This window comes from Aphelocoma coerulescens, chromosome 3, assembly GCF_041296385.1.
Source record: "Aphelocoma coerulescens isolate FSJ_1873_10779 chromosome 3, UR_Acoe_1.0, whole genome shotgun sequence".
NCBI classification, from domain to species: Eukaryota; Metazoa; Chordata; class Aves; order Passeriformes; family Corvidae; genus Aphelocoma; species Aphelocoma coerulescens.
Genome location: NC_091016.1, coordinates 94,118,737 through 94,132,529, shown reverse-complemented (window position 1 = coordinate 94,132,529; position 13,793 = coordinate 94,118,737). Strand labels below are relative to the sequence as shown.

At 38.0% G+C, this 13,793-nt stretch overlaps 1 protein-coding gene across 1 annotated transcript in view; it reads left to right on the top strand.

Annotated features, from left to right (window-relative positions):
• The window catches only part of CD109 (CD109 molecule), a 73,149-nt gene that overhangs the window by 43,081 nt on the left and 16,275 nt on the right, over positions 1 to 13,793 (top strand). Inside the window, 8 exon segments of the mRNA XM_069011315.1 lie at positions 20 to 164; positions 909 to 1,085; positions 5,139 to 5,220; positions 6,492 to 6,720; positions 7,237 to 7,402; positions 8,493 to 8,683; positions 11,075 to 11,230; positions 11,316 to 11,381. Of these exon segments, the coding sequence (XP_068867416.1) occupies positions 20 to 164; positions 909 to 1,085; positions 5,139 to 5,220; positions 6,492 to 6,720; positions 7,237 to 7,402; positions 8,493 to 8,683; positions 11,075 to 11,230; positions 11,316 to 11,381 (1,212 nt within the window).

Genomic DNA, 13,793 nt, shown 5'->3' with positions numbered 1-13,793 from the left:
CCTGTCTTTATCTTCATAGGCTGAAGGATTGGAACAGACATATTCTCAGACAGTCCTTTTGGATTTGACTGGGAATAAACGACAAGCAGTGTCAAAAACTTTGGAATTCACTTTTCCTTCGGATGTTGTAAGTGATAGTGAGAGAGTGCAGGTCACTGCTGTTGGTAAGAATTATCTTACTCTGTTTCTATCATTAGAGAATTAATTATGGCATTAATTGTTATTTAACTGCAATATAAATAAGTTGATTCATTAAGTCACAGTAATTTACCATCATGCATTAGGATAAACATAGGGAGACCTTATGGATGGAGTGTTTTAATTCCTTTAATTTGTTTAATTTATGCTAATACGGTGTTTGTAAGATATTTTCAGAGTTAGAGATTGGATTATAGTCAAGAAGGTCCTGCAAAGTTTGCTGGTATCCTGTTCTAATTATGCTGTCTGCAGAATGAAACCTGTAACCTGACTAATTGTTGTTTACTGTGACACCTAGGCTTTGATAACTGTAGGTGAGAGAAGAAATAAATGAAGTTTCAAATACATACCGCTATTGAAACATTTTCCTGGATTAAATAGATATTAGTTTTATGGGGTTTTGTTGGGTTGCTTTTGGGTTTTTGGTGGTGTGGGTTTTTTTTTGTTTGTTTGTTTTGTTTTGTTTATTTTTTAATGGTAGCTGTTTGAAATTGCTCTGTATTTGGAAAGGTCTGTAGGGAGTTGGATCAGTGAGCATAAAGTTGATCAGTAGATGAAGTATCTTTTCTGCCTGCTTAGTGGTGTTTAGTAGAAACATTCCCAATATATCATATTTTCTCCCAGTTTAGAGTATACCACCCTTTATGTGTGAGGTATGCATTTATTTGCAATAAGCTTTAGTTTATTTTTGATTAAATTTTATCTTTCAGGTGATTTACTTGGGCCTTCTATCCATGGTTTGTCATCATTGATTAAGATGCCTTATGGCTGTGGTGAACAGAATATGATCAATTTTGCTCCAAATGTGTATGTTTTGCAATACTTGACTAAAACCAGGCAGCTGAAAGAGGATATTAGATCAAAAGCTGTGTCGTTTCTGAGAAAAGGTCTGTATGCATTAAAGAAAGATGTTAGATTTTTAAGAACTCTTCCTAGTAAAAAGATACCTATGACTCTTCATCTGTTCAAATATTGTTCAATTTGTGCCAATGAGAACTGGAAGAAAAACCATTGTTTATTTTTTTTCCTCTTTATTCTGGGCTGACAGAATTAGACAGCAAATTATTTTGTTTACAAGGGCAAGTTTTCTCAGAAAAAAAATGTTGGTTTTGTACAATTACTTTTTTTCAGATGAAAAATGCATTTTAGAAGATAATTCATATGGATTTCCAAGATAGTTGTTACTTCTCGTTTGATAAAACCACATGTGAGCAAACATTTCTGATCTCTGCTGAGGCACAGAGGTTTAAAATGAGTCAGTGAGCAGAGTGAACCACAATCATCCCCTATGTTCAATGACACCATCCTGACATGTCCTTGTAGAGCTCAAGGAGTGGCATTTGCTCTCATGGCTGGCTTTTCTACCCACAGAAATTTTAGACTTGGTCAGAAGTGAACTCTGTGCTAGAAATCAAAAGCTGGAAAATTTTAGTTGGAAATTGTTGTATATTTGAATGGGGAGATACTCCAGAACATCACAAAGTCTGAAGACCACAGCTGCACTCTGGCTTTTGGATCAGACAGTATCTAACTGTGGTGTCCCACACGCGCCACGTGTCAGTCTCCATGCTGAGAGCCTGGTTCTCAGAGAGCACTGGCACCAGCCCCGTGTGAGCTACACCCCTACTAAAGCATCGTGATGACATTTTCAATTTTTGTTTACTCTCTCTAAGTCTTTTTTGTTTGATTTTTTTAAAGTTGTTGACATTTCCCTTGGAAAAGGCACAGCTCAAAATAAATTTTTCTTTCATCAAGGTTCCAATTTTCTGTCAAAGCAGTTAAATGATTTTTTTATTATTATTTTTTAAACCCTTCCTACTGCATGGTTTAGTTGGAAATTGCAGTGGGGAGGAAGAGATGTGTTATGTAAACAGCTACTCTGAAGTTTGTAAGCAATCTATCACTCTTTTAAGACTGAGCTTTGGTATCATAATTTTCTAAAGTTTTCCAATAGTGGATTTATTTGTTTCAAAGCAAATGAATGCTTTGAAATTTAAATGTTTAAATGTCACTTACATACAAAGTGTATTGTGTTCTTAACTTCTTTCTGAGGCTTTGAATTGAGGTACGTGTTTTTAACACTGTAGGTGCCAAAACAATAAGTATGCTGAAATACTTGTAACCTTAAGATAGAAAATAACCACAATCTAAAAAATATTCTGGTTTTTTTGCTTTATTTTAATAATTGTTTTCTGTTGTTGCTCGATTTTTTTTTTTTTAAGTGTAATCTTCAAGTTGAAATTTATCTTTAGCTTAAGATACAATTTTTATAGACTCAGTTTTTGAAAGGATTGTTACGAAGTTTAATTTAAAACATACTTTATTTCCCATGTCATAATTCACCAAGTATTTGAAAAAGTAACCTCAGAATCTGAAGTAAATATAATTAATTTATGGCTAAATGCTTGTGAGAAGAAGGGATCATATAGCTAGCAGAAACTGCTATATGATCCTTCTTTTAGCAGTTTTATTTACTTAGAACAAAGGCAAAGCCAAAGAAAAGTTGCCCTTTAAGCACATTTCTTAATTCTGGTAATGACAAATCCTGTCTTTAAATCACTTTTTCTGAAATGAAAAACACCTGATTCATCTGAAAGCTTTGTTGTTAGACCCAAAGAGGTAAAGATTTTGAGCAGAATTTCCAAGCTGTTTAAAATGTGAGATCCTTCAGTCCTGAACATCTTTCTGAAGTCCTTTCCATCCTGATACATTCCTCTTTCAGCTTTGTGAGCTCTTTTCAGTGAGCCTCCTACATCTCTTGGGTTCCAGCCAACCCTCTGGGAATAGTAGTGAACATCTTCATAATAGGATCCTTCTTTTCCTTGCCTTCCCACTTTTATGTGTTGACGTTTGAAGTATCATTTTTCACGTGTGATTGAGTGTCTGTTGGACCAAGTGTGGTGGTTCGCAGCCTCCAGGCCTCCTGTTCCAGCATTTCTGCAGGCGTTCCCATGTTAGATACGCCTGTGTTGGGAGACTTTTGCGTGACTGCAGCAGGGTTGGCGCTGAGACGAAAGCAAACAGAATGTAGGAAATAGCTGAGTGATCTCTCTCCCTCTGGTTCTGCTCATCTTTCTGATCCCTCCCAGTCTTACATTCTGAGATGAATTTGTGCCTGTGTAAGGGCTGCTCAGCAGTCTTTGTTAAGCAGGCTGAAAGTTGTAGTCTGGTGCTTTTACACTACCAGTAGGATGATGGTGATTATAATACTTACTGCTGTATATTGCCAGTTCTGCAAAGAAGCAGAAGACCTTGTTTGCAGACCTTGCAGTCAGATACTTTTGAAGAGGAAGCAGTCTATTTGTATATATACATGTGTTTGTGCTCCTCATAGAACGTTATTTGGAGGCTTAAACTTTGACGGTGACTTTTGCTTTTCTTGGAGAGAAATGGCACTCATTCCTCCTTTTTTCCTCCTTCCATTTAAGAGTGTTTTACTTAGTATCATTAACTGAGATGACAGGTATGTCTGTGTCTGAAAGACTCACCAGTTTTAGTGATGTAATTAGCCACTGTCATGCTAAATACATAATAAACCTATAGTAAAGCAAAAATTTCGATTGCAAACTCTTCTAAAGAAGACTCAAAAGCGAAATTTGTTGCTATTGGGGTTACATGGGAAGGTACCCAGTTATACTATAGTAACAGTTCAGATTCACAGCTTTATATCTCATTCTCTTCTGTTACAGGGAGACCTTAACTAGGAATTCATCTTACACTGGCACTTAGATTGAGGGACCAGGCCATTTGTTCCTCAGTAATTAGGGGGTATGGTTCACTCATTGTTTATGTACAGTCAGGATAGTATGGAAGTGGGTGATTAATGAAAGCAAGGAACATTTTACAGGGTTGTAGCTGGATGGACCTCACTGGATGTATTTGTGTGAATTCATTTGTGCAGGACTTACTGATGGTTGCCTGAAAGTTTTTCTGCCTGATTCTGTATTGTGTGTATATCTATCAGGTCTTTGATTAATGAGTATACTTTCTTAATTATAATAGCTAAAATAGTAAAACCGAGGGAAAAGACAAAGTGGAGGGAAAGAAAAGATGCCGTTACTGTTCTGGATACACAAATGGCAGGCAAGATGTAAGGGAAGAAAGGCTTTAGACACCAGAAACTACCATGAGTAGCAAATCATAGGAAGCTCTTCATTTCTAACATTAATGAACACTGGTTCTGTACTGAAGTCATCCACAAGTGAGAATGCTGCTGGTGGTTGCGAGCAGTCAGTGAGCCTTTGAGGCCCTTTTATTTTGGATGTCCTGTAGCCAGGAGAAAGCTGCACTTGTTCTGGATATTGAAAAATCTTAGGATAACATTTGAAATGGTTCTTCTCAGGGTTTCAGGACCTTTAGGTCTTTTGAAAATTTTCTCTTGTTTCAGAACAACCTCTTCCAACTTGCTTTTTCTGATAGCAAGCCTATTGATTTGGCAAAAGCCACCTGAAGAAGAGGTCTGGTTTTCCAGCAGCATTTGTAGCCTTGCCCTTCCAGCTGGACAACAATTTTTGCTTGTTGTTCCTTTTATGCTGTAAAGATAGAGCATTTCTGTAGGTACCCAAGATCCCCAAAGTGATGAAAGCACTGAACTATAGCTGCATGTCTGCCCTACTCTCACTGCTCTGGTCCTGGAACCCTGGGTCTGTGGGAGCACATCTCTGCACTGCTTGAGTGATGATGAGCAGCAGCTGGAGTTTCTGGTTCTCCTTTTGTATATGGATCCTTTGTGTTACTGCTGCCTGCTTCCTCATCATCTTCTACATGGTCTTGTGTGTTCCTGCATATTTGTGAGGGTTTTTAAGAAATAGAAGCTTCAGTTCTGCCCTTCTTAGTCTTAGAAAGTACCTTACTTCATATCATCAGTTTCAGTTCCAGTTTGTGCTGGAACCCGCATGAGAGGAATGTGTTCGATACCTGTCTGTACTTTTCCATTTCAGGCTACCAAAGAGAGCTGCTTTTCCAGAGGGATGATGGCTCTTTTAGTGCCTTTGGAAATGAAGATCCCTCTGGGAGCACATGGTGAGTAGTTCTGCCAGAATCATTGTGGAATTTTAGTATTTTAGATATTTTCCCTGCATCTGAAAAGTTTTTGTGAAGCTGGTAAAAGTTTCCAGCTGTATTAGCGTTCTGCCTGGTTTTCATTAGGTGTTTAGGCCAGCTCTAAGGTCTTTCTTGCTGGATTACATATTGTCAAAGCCATTATTAGGGCGAGGCTTTTTAATTTTGAAAAAAAAAAAAAAAAAAAAGATGAATTATTTTAACCAGGGAAATAGTTTAGTCTGAAAGTTTTTGTTGTTGCTTTCCTCAAAAGAATGAAGAATAACAATTGAATTAATTATTCTTGCACTTGACTGAAACTGTTTAGGGCTATGTGATCATCCCTGCTTCAAGCAGATTTTCAGTTATCTCTGTACTGGAGGCTGAAGACTGACTGAGACATTTTGTAGGGGGTGAGCAGAGTTACTGGTGGTAAAAATTTTGTTCTGCTTGCCTCTCTCACATTTCCTTTTATTGAGACTATAAACACAGCTGAAAAAATCTTTACAGTGCTGTGTTTCACTCCAGGAAGCATACAGAGCATAGTTGTGGAAGCCAGATAGATAACAGAGACAGGTTCCAGCACTTAGTTCAGCTAACCCTTGCTCACTTTCGATGTACTTACGTATTTCAGTACATGCTTCTGTCTTTGCTAGGACCATCCCAGTTACTGTGCCACTGAATGAGACTTTCTTCTGGAGTCAGTGGGCATCTTTCATTGATATCAGCAGGATTTGGCAGTACTGGCAGCTCTAATACTTAAATAGTTCAATGACAAGTTACCTGAATGCACATTTGGAAAGAAGGGAGTCGAGAGATAGTTTGGGATTATTAATAATAAAATAACAAAGGTTGTTTCAAGGATGTCATTACAGGGATAGTGGTGGTAATTAACATCACACTTATAACTGCATTACTTTGTAAACTATAACTTCTGTCTAGCAGCAGAAGGCAGGAGAGCAGCCTTTGAATAAAGATATACAGGTGCTGGCAGACTTAGAATCTATACTCTGTATTTATTTCTGAAGCACAGCAGCTGGAGAAGGGGTGATCTTTAGGAACAAGGATATATCTTCATTTTTTGGTGGATTAAGTTTAGTCCACTTGCTTATCTGGGTGAGGCATGCATTTTACTCTGCTTGGGAGGGGTGTGTAGAACACCTTATGCTTTACAGTATTCTTACATCATCTGAAACAGAGGAAGCTGTAATGCCTGGCTAATTTTGACTTACCTGATGAATCTTTTCCCCAAGGTTATCAGCTTTTGTATTGAGATGTTTCCTTCAAGCTCATCCGTTCATAGATATTGACGAGGATGTACTCATGGATACAGCTAAATGGATTGTCCGCCATCAGAAATTAAATGGAGAGTTCCAGGAGCCTGGGAAAGTGTTACACAGTGATCTTCAAGGAGGCACCAATAATCCAATTACTCTCACAGCTTACATCATGTCATCCCTCCTAGGGTTCCCAGATAAACAGGTACTGGAATTCATAAACATGATTCATAGTTACAGGAATGCTTCACAAATTTTCATAGTGTACAGCAAACACTTGGTACTTTAAAGAAATAGAGGGATATTTGAACACAGGCAAAATTTAACCTCATTTTGTTGAACATCCCTTAACTATTCAAAACAATGCAAAGTTGTGTTAACCCTTCAATTTTATATTTGCAAAATCTAAAGGCAGTTCCTGTTAGCAAGAATATTGTCATGACATTAGTCCAAGAACTTGCAAAGAAATTTCTTGGGGGAAACTAGTCTTAAAGATGTTAAGTCATTCCAGTTGATTTAATTGAAATTACTCATTTTCATAAAAGACAGTGCCAGATCAAAAGGCTTGCCTTTGAGGTTCGTGTCTGTGACTCTAAAAGAGATTTCTCATTATTTTTTGGTCATAATTTTTCTGGTTCTATACGAATTTTTCTTTTACATTTTACTATTTCAAGATTTATTTTATTCACTGTATACTCTTCAATATTATCTTCATTTCCAGCATGCTTATGCCATCAAGACTGCTACAAACTTTCTAGAAGAAAAATTAGGTGAAGGCATTTCAGATAATTACACATTGGCACTTGTGACATATGCATTGTCCTGGGCAAAAAGTACAAAAGCAAAGGAAGCACTGAATATGCTGAACCAGAGAGCAGAACACCAAGGTACTGCACAAGTATCTTAGTTGTACAGACAGATTTTTGTCAAATTTAAAAATGTCTATCATATATCTACAGCTGTATATTCAGAATTCAGGTCTGTTCTGAGTATGATATGGAGAATTAGTTAAGAAGTTCTAAGACAGCCTTAATGAGAAGTGTCCATAAATGAATGATGATTCACAACAAAGCTTGTGCTTTCAGTCTCAGTGTTCCTGATAGGAGTACTGTGATGCTGTTGAAGAGCATGACTTGTCAGTTTTCCTATTTTGTTATGCACACTCGTAAGATCAGCATGGTTAAAGAGGGGTAGATGGATGAAGTTAACTATTCCAATGTAGTCTGGAGAGATCAGGAGGGTGTTGGGGGCTAATGAGTATTAGAATGAAGAGGTAAAGTGTTGGACTTTCTGTAAGGCAATACAGAGGTCTCTTGCACTTTCCCTGAGGACCTGTCATCTCAGTATGTTTAATGTCTTTCAAGTTCAGCACAGCTGAATTCTTTTTCCTAATGTGGGGGAGGAACAGACTATATGGAGTATAAGAAATGGAAGTTTTTGGCTCGAAATAGTAACTGTCCTCTTGAAAAATCCAGAGGAATTAATGTTGTAGCCTAACAACGAAGCCTCTTGAGTGTCCCTCTATGTTTACTGAGTCAGGCCTTTTGAACAGTCACTTCTGGGAAGAGAAGTCATTTTTTTGGGAAGGATTCACTCAAGAATGAGTCTAGTGAGCAGCTGTGCTGCCTGAGGTGCCTTCTCTAGTCCTGAGAGAAAGGAGCACTGGAACAAGGTGGCCTTTTCACAAGGGCTCTTTCATGTGAGCACTTCAGGCTGACAAGGAAAGGATCAATGTAAAGTTCACTGAAATCAATTGAGTGACTGTTTGGACTCCAGCTTTTTTTGTATCTAGAGTCAAACATTGCTAAGGAAGTACTTAAGTCAGTCCTTCATGGAACACACGCCTAAACATTAATTTCATAGATCCTTGCTAGGGCCCATGTGTAAGCATTAATGAAGAGGTTTCCCCTAAGACTTTCCCAGAAATCCAAAGACTTCAATCTGTGGATCTGAGGTTATTATTGGTTCCTTTTACAGGAGAATTTCGTTTCTGGGTAACACCTGCTTCTGAAATTTCTGACTCATGGCAGCCACGGTCCATTGATATTGAACTTGCAGCATACGCTCTGCTCTCTCACTTTCATCAAGACAGATTAGCTGAGGGGATCCCTATTATGAAATGGCTAAGTCATCAAAGAAATCATCTTGGGGGATTTTCATCTACTCAGGTAATATCTTGTCTTAAGGGGTTTTGCTATACTTTCTAAACGAGCAGTGTATATTTAAAAATAAAAATAAAAAAAGGACCATTTTTTACATAATAATTACTGAGTTTTGTTTTGCTGTAGCTGCCTTAGTTACGTACAAGCTTGTGTTATTGGCACCTTACTCCTGGACTGCTAGTTTTAGTATTTTTGACAAATCTAATAAAAAAGAGAATTAGAGGGAGACCTTCTTTATATAACATATTAATAACAAAACAAATTAAGAAGAAATAGTGATGCCCATGGAAAAGTAATTAAACATATTTTCGAAATAAGTATGATGAAACATCTATGCTTACTTTCTTTCCAAGGAGAGAAACCTCTTTTTATTCTTACCATGTGCAGGTCCTCAAACTCCTGAAAGGCTATTAACTTAGCATTTAACTAAGGGGAATAGGTTTTAGAAAAACAGCCTAACCTAATCCCTCTGTTGGCAGTTGGTCTTAACTTAATAATGTACTTTGTCCTTATTATTGCATAGATTTTTGATGGGCCGTGAAATTTGGAAGATCTTCACTATCTCCAGGAGGTTTCCATGTTATTAAAGCCACATCTTATAAGCTGTGCTGGCATCCAAAAAAATTAGATAGTACTTTGGATTGCACTGGTTTAAACTAGCTTTTAAATTAACTGCAAATGCTGGTCACAGTAAAATGCTGCTTGGTACCAAGGTGTACAGGCTATCCTTCATTATTTTCAGATGTTGGTTAGTATTAATCTGAGAGCAATATGTTCTGAGTAAAATGCAATTTAAGAACCAGGTGGGTTCCCCTGAGGTATTAATGCTTTCCTAATGTGTTAATTCTTGCTTATTATTTGGAGATGTTGATTGAAGCACTAAATGAGTTAACAAAATTTTATTCTCCAGAAACCTATTTTACTTAAAAGTTTGAAAATCTAGCAACATATCATTTACCCTTGAGGGTAAAATTAAGAAATTAATTCAATCATTTTGTTCTTCCATAGTCTAAACTGTTTTGATCTCAAAATTACTTCAATGTCTTGCTAGATGCCTTTTTTAATTTGTAGAAATGACTCCATAGTTTTTTAGTTAACTTCTAAGATTGCTTTAAAAGATAATGTTTGGAGCGTTACCTTCCAAGAGTTTGTTACATAAGAAACTTAATATATTGTTGAACAATAAGGAGGAAAGTATTACGTTGCATGTGTGATGCTTTATAAGTTAGGGTGTGGTAATTCATCATAATCTGTATACATGGGGCAGTTTACTGGGAATTTGCAGTTGCTAATCAGCTGATCTTTCTGGATTTTAAGAAATCAGTGAAGCAGGTAATCTCACACAAGGATGTGGCATGGGAAGGAAAGTAGGTTTGTTACCTGTTAGAGTAAAAGGTCAGCAGATGCTGGCCCCTTAAGGTATGGTACAGTCACCATATTGTAGGGAATGAATTCCTGTTATGTTAGAATTTTGTTACTAGAATTGGCCTAATAGTAAATCAAGTATCTGTATGCCAAGCCTTGAAAGGCCAATTTCTTCACTCTGACTGGTTAAAAGTAGGTGCAAAATGAACTGCATGAACAGCAAAAATCCCTGAGAAGATTAGAGACATCAATTTGATTACTGTATTTCTTCTGAGAAAATAGTGGATGTTAAAATTCTCATTCCCTAAACTGCGCTGGACCAAATGCTCAAACTCTGCCTCCTGTGTTCAAAACCTGGAGAGATAAGCCTACAATCACACACAAAGATGAAAAAAAAGAATTCTAGATACATATATGCCAGTGTGTTTGTAAGTATATTTTGCAGTGGTTAAACAATTGCACAAAACCTTTGGATCAAATACAGAGTGTAAACTGGGCTGAAACCCTTTGAAATTGTTGCTGAGTGTCTGATAAAATTAATTTCAGCCTTTTTTAAAATAAATGTTAATAATTTTTCAGACCTGTAGCATGTCAATGATGAAGGCACCCTGAACAACTCCTCTGCAGTACTGAATATTTAATGCGTAGTCACTAAATAAATCTAGGAAGTAGCAGTATCATTACTTTTCTCTGTGTCTTTCTCCATGGTTGGTGTGGTGTGTAATTCTGACTCTTGTGTTTTTCAGCTTGTCAGGTGTTCCAGGTACCTTGCACAAGAGGAAAACTTCCTTAGCTGGCTCCCACCTCATTTTCCATTTCCACTGTAGCTAACTTCTTGCCTTGTGTTGCTATCTCTCTTCTGTGCTGGGACCTTCCTGCCAGGGGAATCCAGAGATGTGGAGATGACTGCATGAAGATTCCGGCATAATCAACAAATGGGTCTAGGCAGGAACTACAAGCTCCCCAAGGCAAGGTCTATGTGCTGTGCCAGCTGCTTCTTTTCAATACTGAAGGGTTTGTTTCTCTCAACAGGACACAGTGGTGGCTCTACAAGCCTTGAGTCTATTTGCAGCTCTCACTGCAGCAAGCAAAACAGAAATGGATATAACAGTGACAGCCCCTTCTTTGGAAGTGCCAGAAACATTCTCAATTGATACTCGAAACCGTTTCCTTCTTCAGGCCAAGGAGGTACTGTAAAAAGTGAGGAATACTTTTGTAAAGTCTGCTGACCAAAAGTACTTTGAAAATACTGGTTTACTCATCTTTCTTCCAGATTCCCCCTGCACAACAAATGACAATTACAGTGTCAGCGGAGGGAATGGGATTTGCTGTTTTTCAGGTAGGCAATGCAGGCAGTCAGGTAGGTAATCTTGCTAGAAAAATGCTTTCTGCAAGGAAGGTGTATTTTGGAAGCTTTATAAAACATGTTAATAGGAACAGTCTTCCAAAATATCTTAAAACAGTAGCAGAGCAGTTCACTAATTGAGGAATATTCTGTGAATGAAATATGGGCATATTCATGTTACTGTTTCTGACCAGTGACCTGGCCTTTTAAGTACTGCTGGATGACTGACAGTTTTGGGGCACTTCCATGGGCCAAAACTCTATCAAAGCAATCCTCTCCTCCTGCAGAACTGCAATGTCCATTTGCAAGACAAAGGACTGCAGTGGTACACTGGCAGGGACAGATTTCAGAGTAAAAGAGGTGTGTGGACTTGGCAGAAATGCCTCATTGAGAACCTGTGGTAAACCATAATAAAGCACAGATCAGTAGAGAACAAGATTGCGCTGCTAGTTATAAGAGTTTTCCTTTTATTGAAATAGAATGCAAGAAAAACTAAAAATAAGAGATTATTACAGCCAGGTTCTCTAGCAATTTTTACAGTGTTCTGAAATAGCATGAAAAACAGAGTCAAGGGATCCTGCAAACTACAAATAATAACAGACACTTAGCATCAACCAAAAGTGAGGACATGGCAGAGAGTGGAAGGAGAAATACCGTATCAGAAGAAAGCAGTGTTGGATCTAACTTGATATGGCCAGCAGTGGATCTCACTTCCCTGGTGCCCTCTCCATGATAATGAGTTGGAACCACACAGGTGAAAGAGAAGGCCTTTGAAAAGCTGCAAATAATGCAGAAATACTCGTCTCTGAGCATGAGAGACTCATTTTATTCAAAGTGCAAACTTCAAGTTGCCGACTGTGCCACAAAACCAGAGTTCCTACTGGACTCCTAGTCATACTTGAGAAAACTGATCTAAGGCCACCTTTAATTGTCTCCATGTTTTATGCCAGGTCCGATTCCATCTCAAGTTTCATCCAATCTGTCCTTCACTTTAGTGTTCTTATGCATCTGGGAAGCAAAAAAAGCCTGATGATGGTTGGTAAATATCTTTATCTTTGGGATAAAGACCTTTTCAAAGAAGTCTTCACAGGTGTCTTTCAGCAGTGAACAGCAGCTGGACATAAACCTCATTTATTCACCACCAGTCTGCAAAACACACAATGCCATAAATCACAACCCATGTTTATTAATTCCCAGAAGTACAAACGAAGTTTACAGCAAAGTTCAAAAGTTTCAGAGGATGATTTAGATTTAGGCTTGTAGGCCAAGATAGGAAAGAACATCTCAGCAGGACTGCGTTACCACGTCTGTGGTTTCAGAGTGTGTGTGTGTGCCCGTGTGTGTGTGTGGAATGTAACAAAGTGGAGCTCCAGAACAGTTAAGACTACTTAACCCTAATAATTGTTGAGAACTACTCCCTAATACTAAGTCAGCTAATTTGTCAGGTAAGCTGATCAAAAACTTTTCAGCGAATTGTTTCTTGCTGGAAGACACTGATACGTTGAAATGTCATACCTTTATTCAAAACACCTTGGTTCCAATTACGTTATTTCCAGCAGGAAAATTTTACGTTCAAACCAGCATGTCTGGTGAAGACTGGGCAGAAGTCTTCCACCAAGAATAGCCAGTTGATTGTGGTGAGAGCACTCCCTGGGGGCGTATAGCATCAGGGTTTAAGTTCGCGGTTCATTGCATGAACGTGGAAGTGTGCTCACAAAGAACTGCTGTTCAGGAACCAAGGCTAATGAACCTTGTTCATTTAGGTCACTGTGCTATTGCCTCTTTTCCTGAAGCTTTGAGTCAGAGATGCTGTGACTTGATTCAGAATATTGCACTTCACACCCTGGAGTAGTTCCTCCAAAACCTTGTCTTTGCTGAGATCAGTTCTTTACTTCTGCTTTCTTTGGCAGGTCTGGTATTCTAAAAGAAAAGAGCACTGAGGACATTGAATGAGATTTCTCTTTTTCCCAGATGTAAGCTAGGTCTGGATCAGATTTAATAAATCAGATAGCATATTACATTGCAATCACATTTCTTCAGCTGGGTTTCATTGTATTGGGCCTGCCAGAGTACAGTGGTAAGAATCACTGTTCTGGGATTTGACTTTCTTGCCAAATGTAGCATGTCAAAACAGTAATTCATTTAAATATCACACAACACAAGATTAAATCCATTAATGGAAACGTCTGCTTTCCCAACAGAATGGATTCTTAGGAAAAACCGTTGGGTTTTTTTTGTTTTGTTTTGGTTTTGGTTTTTTTTTTTTGTTTTGTTTTTTGGTTTTTTTTGGTTTTTTTTGGTGAAATCTCACTGTCTGTGTGTGCAAGTTGGCAGTGCATTCAGTCCTGATCCTTCAGGATCTCATAAAATGTATTTATTTTGGATATTACGATTGCAAATGCAGAC